General features: G+C 46.2%; 1 long non-coding RNA gene and 2 gene segments (V, D, J or C); 2 read left to right on the top strand and 1 right to left on the bottom strand.

The window, feature by feature from the left end:
- The window catches only part of LOC119618181 (immunoglobulin lambda-1 light chain-like), a 384,505-nt gene that overhangs the window by 153,513 nt on the left and 209,311 nt on the right, over positions 1–21,681 (top strand).
- Positions 1–21,681, bottom strand: part of LOC140709137 (uncharacterized) — a 115,727-nt gene that overhangs the window by 17,370 nt on the left and 76,676 nt on the right. The window lies entirely within an intron of this gene.
- On the top strand, positions 12,601–17,492 carry LOC119622526 (immunoglobulin lambda variable 3-10-like). The segment is given in 4 exon segments: positions 12,601–12,694; positions 12,848–13,171; positions 14,535–14,656; positions 17,316–17,492. Coding segments are annotated over 4 exon segments (669 nt in total).

Genomic DNA, 21,681 nt, shown 5'->3' with positions numbered 1-21,681 from the left:
TTTACAAATCAGACAAATGTACAAGAAAGCATGACCCACTAAAAGGAAAGAAATAAATGAACCGAATGCATTCCTGAGGAAGCACAGGCATTGCATGTGCTACACAAACACTTCAAATGAACTGCCTGTTTACAGTCAAAAAGCAAAAGGACTCCATGGAAACAGAACTAAAGGAAAGCAGGGAAATGATGTTTGAACAAGTATGAAATATCAATAATGGCAAGTTTTATAAAGGAATCAAGTAGAAATACTGAAACTGCAAAGTTCAACAGCTGAAGTCAAAATCTCACCAGAGGAGTTAAGTAGTGGTGTGAGCAGACAGAACAATAATTGGTGAACTTGAAGATACATCATTGGAATTGCACAGAATGAATATGAAGTTTTTTTAAAAAAGAATAAATGAAACAAACAAAGCCTAAGAGACACATGAGACAACATCAAGCATATCAATATTGCTTTATGGGCGTTTCAGACAGAGAAGAAAAATATGAAAGGAAAAATAAAATAATAAAGAAAAATAGCCCAAAACTTCTAAGTTTGATGAAAGATTAGAATCTATACTTTCAAGGAGCTCAATAAACTCCAGGCAAGTTAAACTGAAATCCACAGTGGGACACATTCTGATCAAAGCATCAAAAGCCAAATACAAAAGGAAATATGTAAATAATAACAAAAGGAGAGTTGGGGTAGCTAAAGTAATTTCAGACAATATAGGCTTCAAGTTAAAAACGCTTACAAGAGACAAAGGCATTATAAATGATGAAATAATCAACTAATCAAGAAGATAGAATAATTATGCAAATATCTGCACCAAGGGATAGCACTTCAAAATACATAAAGGAAGACCAATTTGAAAAAAAAAAATGTAGATCTATAATGTAATTTGGAGACTACTTCTCCACTTTTATTGACCATCTATGCCAGGCCTGGTGGCTCACGCCAGTAATCTCAAGACCCTGAGAGGCCAAGGTGGGTGGATCACTTGAGGCCAGGAGTTTGAGCCAAGCCTGGTAACATGGTGAAACCCCATTTCCAATAAAATGATATAAAATTTAGCGAGGTGTGGCTGTGTACATCTTTAATTTCAGCTACTTGGGTGGCTGACGGCAGGAGAATCACTTGAACCCATGAGGCAGAGATTACTGTGGGCAGTGATGTTGTCACTGCACTCCAGCCTGGGTGACAGAGGGAAACTCTGACTTAAACATAAACAAACCAACCAACAAATAAATAAATATTTAAAAATAATAAATAGAGCATCTAGATGGCATAGAAAATAAAGAAATTGAACAACACTATAAATCATTAGACTTGCCAGGCATGTAAAAGACACTCCACAAAACAACAGATCACAGTCTTCTCAAGTGCTCATGGAACATTCTAGAATGAACTCTATTTTCATTCATAAAACAATTCTCAAAATTATTTTGGAAATTGAAGTCATGCAGGGAATCATCTACAATCACCATAGAATGAAGCAAACGTAGGGGAGGAAAAATATTTTTTCCTTCTACTCCACTTGGGTTTATTAGCTGGAGACCTCTGTAGCCAAAGAAAAGGTCAAACCTGCATATTTTTTATTTTGGTTAGGCAAATAGAAGATAGTGTGGAGAAACATGATGAAGAGTCTAAGGTGAGTGTAGTAGGCTGGGGAAACCTAGCTCAGCCTGTGTGCTCGATTCTTCTCAGCACCTCTCTGTTTTGAAGACAAGGATGTTCCTTTCCTCCTAGCTCTGATCAACCACCCAAACTGACAGCTCATGGAACAAGAAAGAGAAAAGAAAACCTAAACCAAAGCTCACAGAAAGAATGAAACAATAATTAGAACAGAGATTAAAGAAATAGAGAAGAGAAAAACTGTAAAGAGTATCAATGGAATGAAAAGTTATTTTAAAAATAGCAACAAATAGACAACTGTAGGCAAGCTGAATAAGATCATAAGAGAGAAGGCTGGGCACGGTGGCTCACACCTGTAATCCCAGCACTTTGGGAGGTCGGGGCGGGCGGATCACGAGGTCAAGAGATCAAGACCATCCTGGCTAACACAGTGAATCTGGTCTCTACTAAAAATACAAAAAAAAAAAAAAAAAAAAAAAAATTAACCAGACATGGTGGCGGGTGCCTGTAGTCCCAGCTACTCGGGAGGCTGAGGCAGGAGAGGCGTGGACCTAGGAGGCGGAGCTTGCAGTGAGCAGAGATCACGCCACTGCACTCCAGCCTAGGCGACAGAAAGAGACTCTGTCTCAAAAAAAAAAAAAACAATATAAGACAGGAGACACAAATAAGTAAAATCAGAAATTTGGGACAATAGTACAAAGCTTGTGGAAATTTAAATTATAATAGAAGAACACATAAGCAATCGTATGCCAAATCTTAGAAGATATGGACAAATTCATAGTAAACACAGATTGCCAATCTGACTCAAGAAAAAAAAGAAAAAAATCAACAGAAGTATAGAAAATAAGGAAAGTAAATCAGCAATGGAAACTTCCCAAAAAAGAAAAATTCAAAAACCAGATGGCCTCACTGGTAATTCTGCTAAATTTAAAAAGGAATTGATATCAATCATAATCAATCTCTCCCCAAAAGAGATTAGGAGGAAGTACTTCCAAGCACATTCGAAGACCCTAGCATTAGCCTGACACCAAAGGTAACAAGGATTTAAAAAAAAAAAAAAAAAAAAAAAAAAACTAAACTAAAGGCTAATATTCCTTAAGAATGAGCATGCAAAGAATACTCAACAAAATAAAAGCAAACCAAATCCAACATTAAGTTAAGGGGAATAAAGGATTTCAAAGATGGTTTTACATAAGAACATGAATCAATGTAATTTATATTAACAGAGTGACAGAAAACGTGTATGATCATCTGAGTAGAGTCAGAAAAAGTGTTTCACAAAATTCACATTTTCCTAATTAAAAAAAAAAAAAAACACTCAGCAAACTCAGAATAGAAGGAAACTTCTACAAACTAATAAAGGACCTTTACCTAAAGCCACAGTGTACATCACATTAAATGATGGAAGAGTAAAAGCTTCCCTACTAAGGTCAGGGACAAAACAAGGACTCCTGCCTTCGCAACTGCTACTTGACTTTGTATAGAAGTTTTAGTCAAAGCTCTTAGGCAAAGAAATAAACAATAGGTATCTAGGATGGAAATGAAGGAGTAAAATCATCCCTATTTGCACAGAACCCAATTCTAAATGTACAATATCCCAAAGAATACACACACAGAAAAGCTAACAAAGTGAATAAACACATTGAACAAATTTTCAAGGTACAGGAACAACTGCTGGACTTGCTACAACTTTTCTCTGTTATCCTGGGCATTAGTTCTCTTGGCCTCGATTTTATCTTTAAAACTGGGAGGCTTGGGCCGGGCGCGGTGGCTCAAGCCTGTAATCCCAGCACTTTGGGAGGCTGAGACGGGTGGATCACGAGGTCAGGAGATCGAGACCATCCTGGCTAACATGGTGAAACCCTGTCTCTACTAAAAATACAAAAAACTAGCCGGGCGAGGTGGCGGGCGCCTGTAGTCCCAGCTACTCGGGAGGCTGCAGTGGGAGAATGGCGTGAACCCGGGAGGCGGAGCTTGCAGTGAGCCGAGATCCGGCCACTGTACTCCAGCCTGGACGACAGAGCGAGACTCCATCTCAAAAAAAACAAAAAACAAAACAAACAAACAAAAAAAAAACAAAAAAAACCCAAAAAACAAACAAACAAAACTGGGAGGCTTATACTGCAGTTAAGAAACTTTTCTTAAAAAAAAAAAAAAAAATCCAAAAAGACACAGAAAGAATCTGTTAGTTAAAGATGGAATAAGTGAATCTCAGAGAGTGGACACAGGTTGGTGGAGTGCTGTCCATCTCTGGGGGCATTTTCTGGAGTGTGGGAATGCATGTTCCCAGATGTATTCGCAAGATACTCGCAATTTTCTCAAAATGACAAACAAGGATAGTGTAGAAATCCTCCCACCACAAATTGTGAACAGTGTATGATGAAAAAAAAATAACAGTCATAGAAAAAGATGGCGATGATGATGATAATGACTTAAGTACACAACTAAGGTTTAGTGATAGAAAAATCAGGTGTTCTCAAATTCAACGCAGCTTTTCTTATAGAAAGGGGGCATCAGTCTTAGTTTCCATATATTTAGGCATTGAGGGTCCCCATGAGGGGTCACTGCATTTCTCTGGACTTTCATCTTTATCACAGAAGAGCTACAGCTTACCCTGCACTCTTCAGTCTGCAATCAAAAACCATGGACCAGGAGATTAGAGCAAGATGGCCGAATAGGAACAGCTCCAGTCTCTAACTCCCAGCGCGAGCGACACAGAAGACAGGTGATTTCTGCATTTTCAACTGAGGTACTGGGTTCATCTCACTAGGGAGTGCCGGACAATAGGTGCTGGTCAGCTGCTGCAGCCTGACCAGTGAGAGCTGAAGCAGGGCGAGGCATTGCCTCACCTGGGAAGCGCAAGGGGAAAGGGAATCCCTTTTCCTAGCCAGGGGAACTGAGACACACAACACCTGGAAAATTGGGTAACTCCCACCCCAATACTGCGCTTTAAGCAAACAAGCACACCAGGAGATTACATCCCACACCTGGCCGGGAGGGTCCCACGTCCACGGAGCCTCCCTCATTGCTAGCACAGCAGTCTGTGATCTCCCAGCAAGGCAGCAGCGAGGCTGGGGGAGGGGTGCCCGCCATTGCTGAGGCTTAAGTAGGTAAACAAAGCTGCTGGGAAGCTCGAACTGGGTGGAGCTCACAGCAGCTCAAGGAAACCTGCCTGTCTCTGTAGACTCCACCTCTGGGGACAGGGCACAGTAAACAACAACAAAAGCAGCAGAAACCTCTGCAGATGCAAACGACTCTGTCTGACAGCTTTGAAGAGAGCAGTGGATCTCCCAACACAGAGGCTGAGATCTGAGAAGGGACAGACTGCCTGCTCAAGTGGGTCCCTGACCCCTGAGTAGCCTAACTGGGAGACATCCCCCACTAGGGGCAGTCTGACACCCCACACCTCACAGGGTGGAGTACACCCCTGAGAGGAAGCCTCCAAAGCAAGAATCAGACAGGTACACTCGCTGTTCAGCAATATTCTATCTTCTGCAGCCTCTGCTGCTGATACCCAGGCAAACAGGGTCTGGAGTGGACCTCAAGCAATTTCCAACAGACCTACAGCTGAGGGTCCTGACTGTTAGAAGGAAAACTATCAAACAGGAAGGACACCTACACCAAAACCCCATCAATACGTCACCATCATCATCAAAGACCAGAGGCAGATAAAACCACAAAGATGGGGAAAAAGCAGGGCAGAAAAGCTGGAAATTCAAAAAATAAGAGCGCATCTCCCCCAGCAAAGGAGCGCAGCTCATCGCCAGCAACAGATCAAAGCTGGTCGGAGAATGACTTTGACGAGATGAGAGAAGAAGGCTTCAGTCCATCAAACTTCTCAGAGCTAAAGGAGGAATTACGTACCCAGCGCAAAGAAACTAAAAATCTTGAAAAAAAAGTGGAAGAATTGATGGCTAGAGTAATTAATGCAGAGAAGGTCATAAACGAAATGAAAGAGATGAAAACCATGACATGAGAAATACGTGACAAATGCACAAGCTTCAGTAACCGACTCGATCAACTGGAAGAAAGAGTATCAGTGATTGAGGATCAAATGAACGAAATGAAGCGAGAAGAGAAACCAAAAGAAAAAAGAAGAAAAAGAAATGAACAAAGCCTGCAAGAAGTATGGGATTATGTAAAAAGACCAAATCTGCGTCTGATTGGGGTGCCTGAAAGTGAGGGGGAAAATGGAACCAAGTTGGAAAACACTCTTCAGGATATCATCCAGGAGAACTTCCCCAACCTAGTAGGGCAGGCCAACATTCAAATCCAGGAAATACAGAGAACACCACAAAGATACTCCTCGAGAAGAGCAACTCCAAGACAAATAATTGCCAGAGTCACCAAAGTTGAAATGAAGGAAAAAATCTTAAGGGCAGCCAGAGAGAAAGGTCGGGTTACCCACAAAGGGAAGCCCATCAGACTAACAGCAGATCTCTCGGCAGAAACTCTACAAGCCAGAAGAGAGTGGGGACCAATATTCAACATTCTTAAAGAAAAGAATTTTAAACCCAGAATTTCATATCCAGCCAAACTAAGTTTCGTAAGTGAAGGAGAAACAAAATCCTTTACAGATAAGCAAATGCTTAGAGATTTTGTCACCACTAGGCCTGCCTTACAAGAGACCCTGAAGGAAGCACTAAACATGGAAAGGAACAACCGGTACCAGCCATTGCAAAAACATGCCAAAATGTAAAGACCATTTAGGCTAGGAAGAAACTGCATCAACTAACGTGCAAAATAACCAGTTAATATCATAATGGCAGGATCAAGTTCACACATAACAATCTTAACCTTAAATGTAAATGGACTAAATGCTCCAATTAAAAGACACAGACTGGCAAACTGGATAAAGAGTCAAGACCCATCAGTCTGCTGTATTCAGGAGACCCATCTCACACGCAGAGACATACATAGGCTCAAAATAAAGGGATGAAGGAAGATTTACCAAGCAAATGGAGAACAAAAAAAAGCAGGGGTTGCAATACTAGTCTCTGATAAAACAGACTTTAAACCATCAAAGATCAAAAGAGACAAAGAAGGCCATTACATAATGGTAAAAGGATCAATTCAACAGGAAGAGCTAACTATCCTAAATATATATGCACCCAATACAGGAGCACCCAGATTCATAAAGCAAGTCCTTAGAGACTTACAAAGAGACTTAGACTCCCATACAATAATAATGGGAGACTTCAACACTCCACTGTCAACATTAGACAGATCAACAAGACAGAAAGTTAACAAGGATATCCAGGAATTGAACTCATCTCTGCAGCAAGCAAACCTAATAGACATCTATAGAACTCTCCACCCCAAATCAACAGAATATACATTCTTCTCAGCACCACATCGCACTTATTCCAAAATTGACCACATAATTGGAAGTAAAGCACTCCTCAGCAAATGTACAAGAACAGAAATTATAACAAACTGTCTCTCAGACCACAGTGCAATCAAACTAGAACTCAGGACTAAGAAACTCAATCAAAACCGCTCAACTACATGGAAACTGAACAACCTGCTCCTGAATGACTACTGGGTACATAACGAAATGAAGGCAGAAATAAAGATGTTCTTTGAAACCAATGAGAACAAAGATACAACATACCAGAATCTCTGGGACACATTTAAAGCAGTGTGTAGAGGGAAATTTATAGCACTAAATGCCCACAAGAGAAAGCAGGAAAGATCTAAAATTGACACTCTAACATCACAATTAAAAGAACTAGAGAAGCAAGAGCAAACGCATTCAAAAGCTAGCAGAAGGCAAGAAATAACTAAGATCAGAGCAGAACTGAAGGAGATAGAGACACAAAAAACCCTCCAAAAAATCAATGAATCCAGGAGATGGTTTTTTGAAAAGATCAACAAAATTGACAGACCGCTAGCAAGACTAATAAAGAAGAAAAGAGAGAAGAATCAAACAGATGCAATAAAAAATGATAAAGGGGATATCACCACCGACCCCACAGAAATACAAACTACCATCAGAGAATACTATAAACACCTCTACGCAAATAAACTAGAAAATCTAGAAGAAATGGACAATTTCCTGGACACGTACACTCTTCCAAGACTAAACCAGGAAGAAGTTGAATCCCTGAATAGACCAATAGCAGGCTCTGAAATTGAGGCAATAATTAATAGCCTACCAACGAAAAAAAGTCCAGGACCAGATGGATTCACAGCTGAATTCTACCAGAGGTACAAGGAGGAGCTGGTACCATTCCTTCTGAAACTATTCCAATCAATAGAAAAAGAGGGAATCCTCCCTAACTCATTTTATGAGGCCAACATCATCCTGATACCAAAGCCTGGCAGAGACACAACAAAAAAAGAGAATTTTAGACCAATATCCCTGATGAACATCGATGCAAAAATCCTCAATAAAATACTGGCAAACCGGATTCAGCAGCACATCAAAAAGCTTATCCACCATGATCAAGTGGGCTTCATCCCAGGGATGCAAGGCTGGTTCAACATTTGCAAATCAATAAACATAATCCAGCATATAAACAGAATCAAAGACAAGAACCACATGATTATCTCAATAGATGCAGAAAAGGCTTTTGACAAAATTCAACAGCCCTTCATGCTAAAAACGCTCAATAAATTCGGTATTGATGGAACGTACCTCAAAATAATAAGAGCTATTTATGACAAACCCACAGCCAATATCATACTGAATGGGCAAAAACTGGAAAAATTCCCTTTGAAAACTGGCACAAGACAGGGATGCCCTCTCTCACCACTCCTATTCAACATAGTGTTGGAAGTTCTGGCTAGGGCAATCAGGCAAGAGAAAGAAATCAAGGGTATTCAGTTAGGAAAAGAAGAAGTCAAATTGTCCCTGTTTGCAGATGACATGATTGTATATTTAGAAAATCCCTTTGTCGGCCAGGTGCGGTGGCTCAAGCCTGTAATCCCAGCACTTTGGGAGGCCGAGGCGGGCGGATCACAAGGTCAGGAGATCGAGACCATCCTGGCTAACACGGTGAAACCCCGTCTCTACTAAAAATACAAAAAACTAGCCAGGCGAGGTGGCGGGCGCCTGTAGTCCCAGCTACTCAGGAGGCTGAGGCAGGAGAATGGCGTAAACCCAGGAGGCGGAGCTTGCAGTGAGCCGAGATCGCGCCACTGCACTCCAGCCTGGGTGACAGAGCAAGACTCCGTCTCAAAAAAAAAAAAAAAAAAAAAAAAAAAGAAAATCCCATTGTCTCAGCCCAAAATCTCCTTAAGCTGATAAGCAACTTCAGCAGTCTCAGGATACAAAATTAATGTGCAAAAATCACAAGCATTCTTATACACCAGTAACAGACAGAGAGCCAAATCATGAATGAACTTCCATTCACAATTGCTTCAAAGAGAATAAAATACCTAGGAATCCAACTTACAAGGGATGTAAAGGACCTCTTCAAGGAGAACTACAAACCACTGCTCAGTGAAATAAAAGAGGACACAAACAAATGGAAGAACATACCATGCTCATGGATAGGAAGAATCAATATCGTGAAAATGGCCATACTGCCCAAGGTTATTTATAGATTCAATGCCATCCCCATCAAGCTACCAATGAGTTTCTTCAATTGGAAAAAACTGCTTTAAAGTTCATATGGAACCAAAAAAGAGCCTGCATCTCCAAGACAATCCTAAGTCAAAAGAACAAAGCTGGAGGCATCATGCTACCTGACTTCAAACTATACTACAAGGCTACAGTAACCAAAACAGCATGGTACTGGTACCAAAACAGAGATATAGACCAATGGAACAGAACAGAGTCCTCAGAAATAATACCACACATCTACAGCCATCTGATCTTTGACAAACCTGACAAAAACAAGAAATGGGGAAAGGATTCCGTATTTAATAAATGCTGCTGGGAAAATTGGCTAGCCATAAGTAGAAAGCTGAAACTGGATCCTTTCCTTACTCCTTATACGAAAATTAATTCAAGATGGACTACAGACTTAAATGTTAGACCTAATACCATAAAAACCCTAGAGGAAAACCTAGGTAGTACCATTCAGGACATAGGCATGGGCAAAGACTTCATGTCTAAAACACCAAAAGCAACGGCAGCAAAAGCCAAAATTGACAAATGGGATCTCATTAAACTAAAGAGCTTCTGCACAGCAAAAGAAACTACCATCAGAGTCAACAGGCAACCTAAAGAATGGGAGAAAATTTTTGCAATCAACTCATCTGACAAAGGGCTAATATCCAGAACCTACAAAGAACTCAAACAAATTTACAAGAAAAAAACAAACAACCCCATCAAAAAGTGGGCAAAGGATATGAACAGACATTTCTCAAAAGAAGACATTCATACAGCCAACAGACACATGAAAAAATGCTCATCATCACTGGCCATCAGAGAAATGCAAATCAAAACCACAATGAGATACCATCTCACACCAGTTAGAATGGCGATCATTAAAAAGTCAGGAAGCAACGTGCTGGAGAGGATGTGGAGAAATAGGAACACTTTTACACTGTTGGTGGGATTGTAAACTAGTTCAACCATTATGGAAAACAGTATGGCGATTCCTCAAGGATCTAGAACTAGATGTACCATATGACCCAGCCATCCCATTACTGGGTATATACCCAAAGGATTATAAATCATGCTGCTATAAAGACACATGCACACGTATGTTTATTGCGGCACTATTCACAATAGCAAAGACTTGGAATCAACCCAAATGTCCATCAGTGACAGACTGGATTAAGAAAATGTGGCACATATACACCATGGAATACTATGCAACCATAAAAAAGGATGAGTTTGTGTCCTTTGTAGGGACATGGATGCAGCTGGAAACCATCATTCTTAGCAAACTATCACAAGAACAGAAAACCAAACACCGTATGTTCTCACTCATAGGTGGGAACTGAACAATGAGACCACTTGGACTTGGGAAGGGGAACATCACACACCAGGGCCTATCATGGGGAGGGGGGAGCGGGGAGGGATTGCTTTGGGAGTTATACCTCATGTAAATGACCAGTTGATGGGTGCTGATGAGTTGATTGGTGCAGCACACCAACATGGCACAAGTATACATATGTAACAAACCTGCACGTTATGCACATGTACCCTAGAACTTAAAGTACAATAATAATAATAATAATAATAATAATAATAATAAACCATGGACCAAAGAACATTTCAGCGCAAGACTCCATTATGGGAATTGCACCTCCCCACCTTCCTGAAACCATATACACGACCTTTCTGTGCTGACCTGAGAAAACCACAGTGGATCACACTGGCTCAAAGTGAGGCTGGACTCCTTTGTCCCCACCCTCCCAGGTGGCAGGTACTGTGGGGTCACCGGGAGGAGAAAAGTTCTCCTGGGCTCGGTCTCGTCCACCAGCAGGGGGCAGCAGAGCTGCAGCCAGGAGCAGCCGGGACAGAGACTGGGGCTGCCCCAGTGGAGCTTAGGGGTAGGCAGCCCTGGGAGCTCTACAAGTGTCCAAGGTTCAGTCCCAGGATTGGAAGTCAAGACAGTCCATCCTATTGCTTCTGGCTACAGTGACCATGTTCTGAAGGTCAGACTCACACAGTATCACCCAGGACACTGACAGAAGCCAGGGCACAGTGAGAGCCTCACCTGGGAAATGCAGCTGGAGGCGCCTGGGCCCAGGTGTCAGCCTGGGCAGCTCCCACAGTGCTGGGATTCCCTGGAAGATGCTCCAAGGTCGAGGTGCTCTAGGAGGGGGTCCAGTGTGAGAGGATGGGGCTCCCAGGGCTCGAGTCCTTCACCCAGGATGGCCACCTGAGCCTCCTGCCACTCTCAGGGCCTTGCCCCTCCCTCTCCACTAGTGTCCTGGGGAGGTGAACCCTCTATCCTGGGCACTTCCGGGGACGCCCGATCCCTCCTCCCTCTGCCTCTCCTTCCAGGTCCAGGCTGACTCTGACTCAGGGGGCAGCCCCTGCGCTCAGCGGAGTCTCAGGCGGGTGGGGTGGCACACTCAGGGCCCTGGTTCCTGGATGGGGCATCCCCAGCTTCCTGGAGGAGATGCTTTCTGGAGAGAAGGGGATTCTCATCTGCCTCAGGCCACAGCTCTGACCGCGAGGCTGTCCTTGGCTCAGTGACAGAGTCTGCCGCATTGTAGAGACCGGGCACCACCCATTATCCAGAACTCACACTCTGTGCAAAGGCTGTGTCCCTGGGATGTTTGCAGAGACCACTGGGCCTAAAGCTGAATTTCCCATCAATATTTCATGTAAACTTGTAAAAAGCACCAGAAAACCACACTGGACTGAGAACCCCGATGATTTTCTGGTGCCTTTTACAAGTTTACATAAAATAATCATAGAAATAAATAAATAAATAATGGAAGAGCTGAGAATGGCAATGGCTGGTCTATATGAGGATGGGGAAAGGCCTAGAAGGAGCAGCACCATGGCTGAAATGAGAGCAGATGTCCCAATGACACCACAAGGGTGTGTGGTTGCTTAAATGACCCAACTGCTCCTACTGAAATAATTAACAAGTATCCTGATGACACAGTACATTATTTAGATGAAATGACCAGGATGGGACTAAGCAATTCTGGGGGACCCAGAGAGGAAATGAAGGAGGGGGAATATGGTGGTTCTCTGGTCTACCTGTTGCTGAGTCAGGTGTCATCAATGATCTCTCAGCAGGGCCCAACTCAGCCCCATGTCAGGTTCCTAGAAGGCCCGCAGCCCTGCTGAGCAGGGCCCAGGACAGACCACAGGTCAGAGAGGTTTGGGACAGTGGTCATATGGCCAGTCCCCAGGAAGGTGACTGTGATCACAGGCCTCAGAGGTCGAGGATAATTTTCTGACCAAAGACCCAACTTCTTCTTCTTCAGTCACCTGTGCTGCCCCCACAGCTAGTTTGAGTGACATCTTTCAATGAGGAGTCCCAGAAGATAGAAATTTGCATGAACAACAAGCACTTACTGCCCCATAGGGCCTGGGAAGGAATAAGAGAAGACTAGGGAGCCCAGCTGTGCTGTAGGCTCAGGAGGCAGAGCTCTGGGTGTCTCACCATGGCCTGGATTCCTCTTCTACTCCCCCTCCTCACTTTCTGCACAGGTGCTGCTCCTAGGCCCTGACCCAGGCTCAGTCCCCATAGACCCCAAGTTGGCCCTGCCCTGAACCCTGTGCTAAGCCCAGATACAGCCTCAGGGTGGGATCCCTGGGAATGGGCTCTTCATCTTTAAACCCCCTCTCCTGTTTTCCTTGCAGGCTCTGTGGCCTCCTATGAGCTGACACAGCCACCCTCGGTGTCAGTGTCCCCAGGACAGACGGCCAGGATCACCTGCTCTGGAGATGCATTGCCAGACAATTACGCTTATTGGTTCCAGCAGAAGCCAGGCCAGTCCCCTGTGCTGATCATCTATGAGGACAGCAAACGGCCCTCTGGGATCCCTGAGAGATTCTCTGGCTCCAGCTCAGGGACAGTGGCCACCTTGACTATCAGTGGGGCCCAGGTGGAGGATGAAGCTGACTACTACTGTTACTCAGCAGACAGCAGTGGTAATCAGCACAGTGACACTGGCAGATGGGGAAGTGAGACATAAACCCCTTCTTCATCTATTTTATCCTCTCCCTCCAGCCCCAGGATGGCTGTGGACCAAGCCATAAGCAGGTCTGGCAGAGTTCACCTGGCTAGGAGATCCCTAAGCTGCCTTTCCCTCTTCTTCTCTGGGCAGACTTTACAGGAATGAGTCAGGAGTGGATTTGGGCCTGGCAGGGCCAGACTGTCCTGTGTTTCCTTGCCCATGGTTTGAGTTGTGAATGGAGAGTATGAGTGGAAAGGTAGACATAGCGGGACATCCATGTAGGCATGAAAACCCCATAGTGACAGGGGAAACTTTTAGCTCTCAGTTCAATGCAGTTGTTGCTTTACTCTTGGAAGAAGCATTTCTCAGTGCAACTAAGACTCTAGACTCACAGAGCCTGAGGTTGTTGGGGAGGACATTAAATTTTGCTAATGGATCACTAAGGATGTTTTTGAGTGGAGCCACTACAATTTCTTCCTTGATTCCTGGACTCATGGATCCTGACTGTGGGAGAAATAGTGCATATTGGGCACTGCTATATAGTGCCTGTCCCATCCTAAGACGTTGTCCAACTCTACATGTTTTTGCCATCCTGCTGCCACAGTAACTTCGTCTTCAAGCAGACACTAAGCCATTCATATAAGCCAGATGCCACAGAATATTGGTGAAGATGGTAAGACACTTGAACGCCATGAGGATGGGCCCATGGTTGCTGTTTATTTGCTGTGATTTGAGTTCCTTGGTCAAAGCCCCCTGTGGAATGCCATCATGGTGGGTGAAGCATTCTGTAATCCAGAGATAAAAGGTTTGGCAGAAGTATTGCCGTCAAAGAAATCAAATTCCTATCTATACTAAGTGTCCATTCTGGCAAGAGCAAAGAGCTATCCCTGCCATGATGGAACAGCTTTAATGAAATTAATATCAACTGGCATCCTATAGGGATCTTCCTGTTGGTCTTTGCTGTTGGCAGATGGTCACTCAGCAGTAGCTACAGCCAGGTCAGCTCTAGTGAGTGGCAGTCCACTTTGATGAGCCCATGGACAGCCTCCTTTTCTGCAACCATGGAGCATTCGCTATTGAGCCAATTGGGCAATGACAGCAGTGGTTGGGGCGGACTTCCAGGTGTCTGCAGAGTCACCCATCCTACCAACCTGTTTAGCAAAATCAATTCCTTCTCATGTCTTTACAAAATATTCACATAGGAAATGAATATCCTCATGCTTTCTGCTTGCTCACACATCTCTCCCTCAGACACAGTTGTGATCAATATTCTGATTGTATTTCCTGTGTCCCTGAACATCTTTGATCATCTTCCAAGTCCCTGAGTCACAGCCCATGAATTAGGAACCTCTGCCCATCTCTCTTTGCAGATGACATGAACCAGGTACACTGCTCTAAGTTCTGCCTTAAGGAGAGTGTTCCTCCACCACTGCTGTTCAGGGAAGCCCAGAGGCCAGGTGGGATACTAGCACTGTCCACAGCAGGGATGGCTGTATGTCCTGCAGAAACCTCTGTATGCTGAGCCTGAGTACCTCCTCTTAGGCAGCTGGTCCCAGGGAGCCCCTCAGGAGGCCCAGGCTGTAAGGTGAGAGGATGGCCATGGGGCAGGAGTTGGGCCATGTCTATTTGGCCATCTCTTCATGCAACTTATTTGGGCCTTGATCCATCAGGTCTCAGGTACAGCCCGGCCATGTGATGGGGAGGCCACGGCAAATGGCCACCTGGAACTGGGGGTCAGATAATACTCAGCTCATTGGCAGTATTGGTGAGCTCTGTGGCCACAGTCATGAAGAGCCCCTGCTGAGGCCCAGGAGCCCCCCCAGTCTTTCTCTGATGGAGCTTTCTGCTCATTTAGAAAAATAACAATGAGGTTGCTCACCTACCTCAGGACTAGGGACGCTAGGACCACCTAGACCACATCCATGATCTTGTCTGATTATTCTGATTCTTTGTTGGCTCAGCTATGCATTAGTGTAACCAAGCCACCATGTCTTAGGCACTAAAATGGCACTCCTTGGACCCCGCCTACCCTGGGATCCTGTCAACCACATCTTGGTACCCAATTCAGTTTTAGCACCACTAAGAGAAATCTATTTTTATATTGAGAACAGGAAACATTAGTTATTTCCACTATGGAAATTTTATAAGACAAGAGTGTAGAAATATTTTAAAAGACATTTTACGAACAGTGAAAGATCTTCCATTAAATCACTCAATAAATTGCTCCGTAAATGGCCAGCCCAAAACCGGAGTTCAGACCAGGCACCGCCTCGGTGTTGGGACCTTCTGGGAATGGGTCTCTGTTATCAACCCCTCTCTAACTTCCTCTCTGCCCAGCCCTGTGCCTCCTACATGCAGGGACAGCTCCCCTCAGTGTCAGTGGCCCTGGGACAGATGACCATGATCATATGCTCTGGAGATAACCTCAGAATAAACACGCATTTTGGAAAAAGCAGAAGCCAAGCCAGGCCTCAATGATGGTCCTCTAGTATAACAGCAACCAGCCCTCAGAGACCTCTCCTTAATTTTTAGGCCACAAACTAGGGAACATGGCCAACCTATCAGCAGTGCCCAGGCCAGGGACCAAGCTACTATGGTGCCTCAGATTGTGGCAGTGGGGGCAGCTGGCAGGGACTCGCAGTGACACAGACAGATGAGGACTTGCAACACAACTGTCCCACCTCGGCCTGGCTCTCATTCGCACCTGCCCTCTGAGCAGCTGTAGGTCAGGCCTCAGGGTCAGGTATCCTCTCTGGTCCTAACCTGGCCCCTGCAGGGCTGGAGATTCTAACAGCTTTTCCACTCTCAGGGCCTACATGTGTTCAATAAAATCTGTACAGGTGGAAGCTCATTAAAGCTGCAAGGACCTTTTACAGGTTTGTAGTACACATGAGGACTTTAGGAATCCATAAAGTGTCACGTGGCTCCATGTGTAATCACACATCACACAGGGAAGGAAAGAGCTGTTTCACAGGATGCAATCCTGCTGGAATTCCTCTTTTTCTTGGGTAGAAGCAGCTTAGTGGAGGCTGTGTCTCCTCTGGTTTCCTAAATGTGTTGATCCCACATTCTAATGGGGCACCTGAGGCCTGAGGAGGACAGGAGACCCAGCCCCTGTGGGCCTCGAGGCCCTTCTTGTCCTGACATTTCACAGAGACTGCAGAGGAAGTGCAGACCCAACCTTTGGTCCCACCTGGGGACTGTCTTCAGGGAACAGTGATCTTTCACAGTCTCCAAGTTCCCAGCACCTGCCCCCGTAGGTCTGACCTGATTGGGTGTGTCTCCAGCTCCCTAATAGCTTGGATTTTATCTTTGGAGTCTGGGCTGCTTTCTAAGGCACTCACTAAGAAACCCTTGGTTCCAAGTGCAGGGCTTGCCCCTCTGCTCCATGTCCCAGGGCTGCAGGCACAAGGCGTAGGTCCTACAGGGTGAGGCTGGCACCCTCTTTCAGGAGGGATCTCTCATCCCAGACCCCAGGGCCAGGTTCACTGGGCTTTTTTTCCTCACTCGGAATCTCTCAGTCTTTTTGTTTCCTTCTTTAAGAGTACAACTGCTTTTTGGTGAAATCATGTGTATACATCAAAGTTAACAGATTACTGTCACAAGCGCATATATATACAGATCCTCTCCCTAGGTGGGGTAACTGTGGACAGTCTGCCATAGTCGTCCTTCTCTCTTTCTCTCTATCACAAGTGAGAATATTAATAGCACTCTTCTATGCAAACCATATCATATTCTCCAGTCGCACAAGAATGATTCTTTTTTTTTTTTTTGAGACGGAGTCCTGCTCTGTCGCCCAGGGTGGAGTGCAGTGGCCAGATCTCAGCTCACTGCAAGCTCCACCTCCCAGGTTTACGCCATTCTCCTGCCTCAGCCTCCCGAGTAGCTGGGACTATAGGCGCCCGCCACTACGCCCGGCTAGTTTTTTGTATTTTTAGTAGAGACGGGGTTTCACCGTGTTAGCCAGGATGGTCTCGATCTCCTGACCTCGTGATCCGCCCGTCTCAGCCTCCCAAAGTGCTGGGATTATAGGCCTGAGCCACCGCGCCCGGCCAAGAATGATTCTTTTATAGTTGCTTAATTTCCTGCCTTTCAGGACCCTGAAATTTCCCATGTTCACATTTGGTTGCCATTTCTCTCTGATCCAACAGCATTCCTTGGAAGTCGAGGCTTATGAAGCATTTTGCAAAAAGTTCCACAGGAAAACTCAAGTTCCTGGTGCACAGTTGGACCATGTTCATTGCGTGCAGCAGAACCTTGTTCCAGTGTTGAGTCCATTTTATGTTTTAACCATCAAAGGGACGGGCATTATGACTTTTGGGCACTGAGTCGATGGAAGGAAGATAGCAGCCGATGATGACCTTAGGCACTGACGTGTACGCGGCCAGTGTCTATAGATGGATTTGGAACTTGAAGGTGCTGTTCATTCTGCAGATGGAATTTCCAGCACCGAATCTCCACCACGAAGCCACTAGCACTTGGCAGACGCTCTGTAAGAGGAAGCCCTTCACTGCCAATCACAGCCATTACACGGGTGAAGGTGAGAGAGACTTTTAATAGCTATTAACTCTCAAAACAAACTGAGGAATAAACTCAGGTTCACAAAGTGACTTTGAGGGAACAGCCTGAGGAAGCAAGTTAATTAGCAGCAGCAGGTTTTGCCCAGAGCAGGAGGAATCTCAGGATCAGTGAGGACCTAGTGATACCACGGTGTGGAGGTGCTGCGAAGCATGGTGACATTCAAGAAAACCTGTTCTCTACAAACACCTACCTACCCACAGGCACAGCAGACACCCCAGCTAAGCCAAGGGCTCTGTCTTCCTCTAGAGTAAGAGCCTGGTAGCAACCACGTGTCCTCTGAAAGGCAGGTGCCTCATCAGTCAGCTCTGCACAACTGAAACAAAAGGAAAACTACCAGAGAACTTTCCAGAAAACAATCAACCTGCTTGTGCTGGTGCATTGATGGTGACCCAGGATCAATGGAAGTAACAGAAGCTTAATTTCGCCATGGCTGCATGATGGACACTGGGAGGGAAGTGTGGAGCCAGATTAACCAGCACTCTAAGTGGCTTCAGCCCCAGGTAAGCAGGAACAAGTGACGGGGCTGAGCCCACTTGTGTCTAATCAGTCCCAGCCTCAGCAGGTGCATCCTGGAGACCACCAGGGAGTGTGTGTGCTCAGCCCCTCCCAGATTGCTGAGCATAACCAGGAAATTGCCCTCCGCACACCTGCCCGCACCACACACCGACCCGCACCACACACCTGCCCCCAGCTCCTCACTTACAAGACAACATCAAATCAGACACAGATTGGTCTGGGTCCCAGATCTCCTCAGGTTGCTGCCGTCCTCTCAGATCCCCATACAGCAGACTCTTCCCCTCACACTCCTGTTACAGGTTACTCTTTTCCAATATGATGGGGGTTTGCTTTCACTCTTTCTATATTTTTTGTATTTTCATGGGTAAGCTGAGCCCCTTCTACCTGGTCTTGAGTCAGGCAGGGGCCACACAGAGAAGAGGGATTCCTCCCCTGGGGCCAGCAGTCCATGGATCAAGGCATCAGGGACCTGAGCAGCAGGTTCTGTTCCTATGCCTGGACCCAGGAGGCCCCTGAGCCTCCAGCAGCCAGTATGGAGCAGCCACCAGAGGGGCGGCAGAGAGTCGCCTGGGAAAGCCACCTGGGGATGGGGTGGGCCTGGGCATCAAGGAGATGCTGACATGCAGGGAGGGTCAGTGACCATGACCTGACACCTGGAGGGAAATAGGTCTGTCTTTTTCTAGAGTATCATCCTTGACACTGATGTAAAAATTCTAGAATCAAATTTTATCTTCAGCTCTTGTAGATGTTCCTGTTTCCCTGACAAAGGTCCAGGCACTTGACTTCCCCACACACCCTCTCCTCACACACCCAGTTGTGCTAAAATGCTGTCCCTGTCACACACACTGTCCTTCCTGAGGTTACACATGTCCCCCTCCCTGCCCTATGCCCTGGGAGCCCCTGTCCTGTAGACACGGCAGCTTCTCCGTCCCTGGCTGCACCCCATCTCCACTGTCCTGGGCATTCCCATCTCTCTCCTGGGAAAGCTGCCAAGTCACAGCTCTAGATTGCCTTGTGAAGCACAAAATAGTTGCTCACTAACCTTCTGTTGACTTAATTAAGTTTTTAATCCCTTGATTTGTTTTCCCCAGCAACTGAAGACGCCTTAGTCATAATAAACATTGACTTCCAGGAGTCTTGCAGTTTGCTGACCCCTCTCATTCTCTCATGGAGCAAACATTTTTCTTGACCTCCTTATCTGTCCCTGGTCCTCACAGCGCCCTGGGGACACTGGGGCACAGCATCTATGACCTGCCCTAGAGCTCACAGCCGACGCAGAAACTTACAGCATCCCATGGATCTTCCAATACTCCGTGTGCACTTGGCAACCAAGAAATTTTCTTCTTCTCCAGCACTGAGGAGCTGTGCCCTGGGGTGGGGCCTGTACCTATCCAAGGCAGGTGCTGTCACCTGGAGAGTGGGGACAAAGAGGGTCCTTACATTACGTTCTGGAAAGTGTCTTCAAAAATGGATTTAGGCCTACACCCAAAATCTCCTCTCTGACACAAATTATTTATGATCAGGACACATCTAGAGGCCTAGACCAAAATTCACCACCTCCCTCCTGAGTCAGGATGGAATGGAAGAGGGGACTGGGGACCCCAGATAATTTCCCTGTCACCACTGTGACTCTATGGCCACCTCCTGCAACAGTCAGGGACAATCCCATAGGAGGGGCTTCATATGTCATAGGAAAAACACCCAAAGTCACCTATGAGCTGTACCATGACCAAGTGAGCCCAGGAGGGGGTTTGAGCACAGGGTGGTGTGGAGATATCTACAGAGACTGTGGAACCAGTTTGTAAAGGAGACACTGTAGGCTGAGGGTGAGAGTGTAAGGCCACTCCTCCCCTTCTCTGCATCCTTTGGGGCTGAGCCCTTCTCTGGAAACCACAGATCTCCTCCAGCAGCAGCCCTGACTCTGCTAATTTGCATCACAGGCTGCTCTCTTCAGCAAGGGAATAAGAGAGGCCTGGGAGGAACCTGCCCAGCCTGGGCCTCAGGAAGCAGCATCGGGGGTGCCTAAGCCATGGCCTGGACCGCTCTCCTTCTGAGCCTCCTTGCTCACTTTACAGGTGCTGCCCTCAGTGTCCCAGCCACCTGCCCAGTCCCAAGGCTCTGGGTCCAGCCCGGCCTGACAGTTACCTCAGCAGGGCCCTGCCTGTGGTATGCAGGATGCTCATGATCCTGCTGCAGGGGGAGGGGCTGCTGGGGGTGAAATGTCCCCATACTGTTCTTCTGTGCTCATGATCCCGAGGACACTTTTATTCCTGAAACTCAGGCCAGGCAGGTGGGAAGGCGTTCTTGGGCTGAGCCCCTCAGTTTCAAGTCTATTCTATTCTCTCCCCTTTTCTTGCAGGCTCTGTGGCCTCCTATGAGCTGACTCAGCCACTCTCAGTGTCAGTGGCCCTGGGACAGATGGCCAGGATCACTTGTGGGGGAAACAATATTGGAAGGAAAAATGTGCAGTGGTACCAGCAGAAGCCAGACCAGGCCCCTGTGCTGGTCATCTATCAGGATAGCAAGCGGCCCTCTGGGATCCCTGAGCGATTCTCTGGCTCCAACTCGGGGAACACCGCCACCCTGACCATCGACAGAGCCCAAGCCGGGGATGAGGCTGACTATTACTGTCAGGTGTGGGACAGCAGCACTGCACACAGTGACACAGGCAGATAAGGAAGTGAGACACAAACCCTTTCTCCATCTGTGTCACCCTCTTTCTCTAACTCCAGGAGTACTATGAACAAAGCCATAAGCAGATCTGGTTCAATTTTCTTTAATCTCTGCCCCCAGCCTGTCCCTCCCTCCAGTGCTTCAGGCGGGGTCTGCAGAAAGTGCATCAGAAGTTCATTTAGGGTGATGTGATGGACTGGTGTTTTGGTGACTCAGCTGTGACTTGGGAAAATAGGGCCTGTATGGAACATCAGACTGAGGTAGACATCCATAGTTGGCTCTGGATTTCCATAGGTGGTGACAGGCCAGTCCTTGCCCCAAATGTCCTAGATCAGTCCCCAGAACTGCTCAGCTCAGGCTCCCGTGGTAGCCGGGGCAGAAAACAGACTCCTCCAGGTTTATGCCCTGCCTCAGCGAGGTTAGGTTTCATGACTGCCTGAGGTCAACATCTCAAGACTCTGCCTCAATATAGGAGGACCTGAAAATCCTCCCAGCTCCACAGCTCCCTGTAGGAAACACTGAGGCCTCAATGAGAATCGGGGTCTCCTGCCCGGTGTTGCCTCCCTCACCTCCTTTCACATCCTCTGTGCATGCAATTCTCCATCTCAGAGTCTGCTTCCAGGGAACCCAAATTAAGATCACCAGCCATCCCCAACATGGGCCATGCGGGAAACTCAGTAGGCCACAGTACACTGGAAAGCATCCTAAATTAGCATTGTGAGTATCCACATGCCCAATGAAATCTGA

This window comes from Chlorocebus sabaeus, chromosome 19, assembly GCF_047675955.1.
Source record: "Chlorocebus sabaeus isolate Y175 chromosome 19, mChlSab1.0.hap1, whole genome shotgun sequence".
NCBI classification, from domain to species: Eukaryota; Metazoa; Chordata; class Mammalia; order Primates; family Cercopithecidae; genus Chlorocebus; species Chlorocebus sabaeus.
The sequence above is the reverse complement of the archived record's forward strand: the minus strand, read 5'-3'. Positions and strand labels throughout refer to the sequence as shown.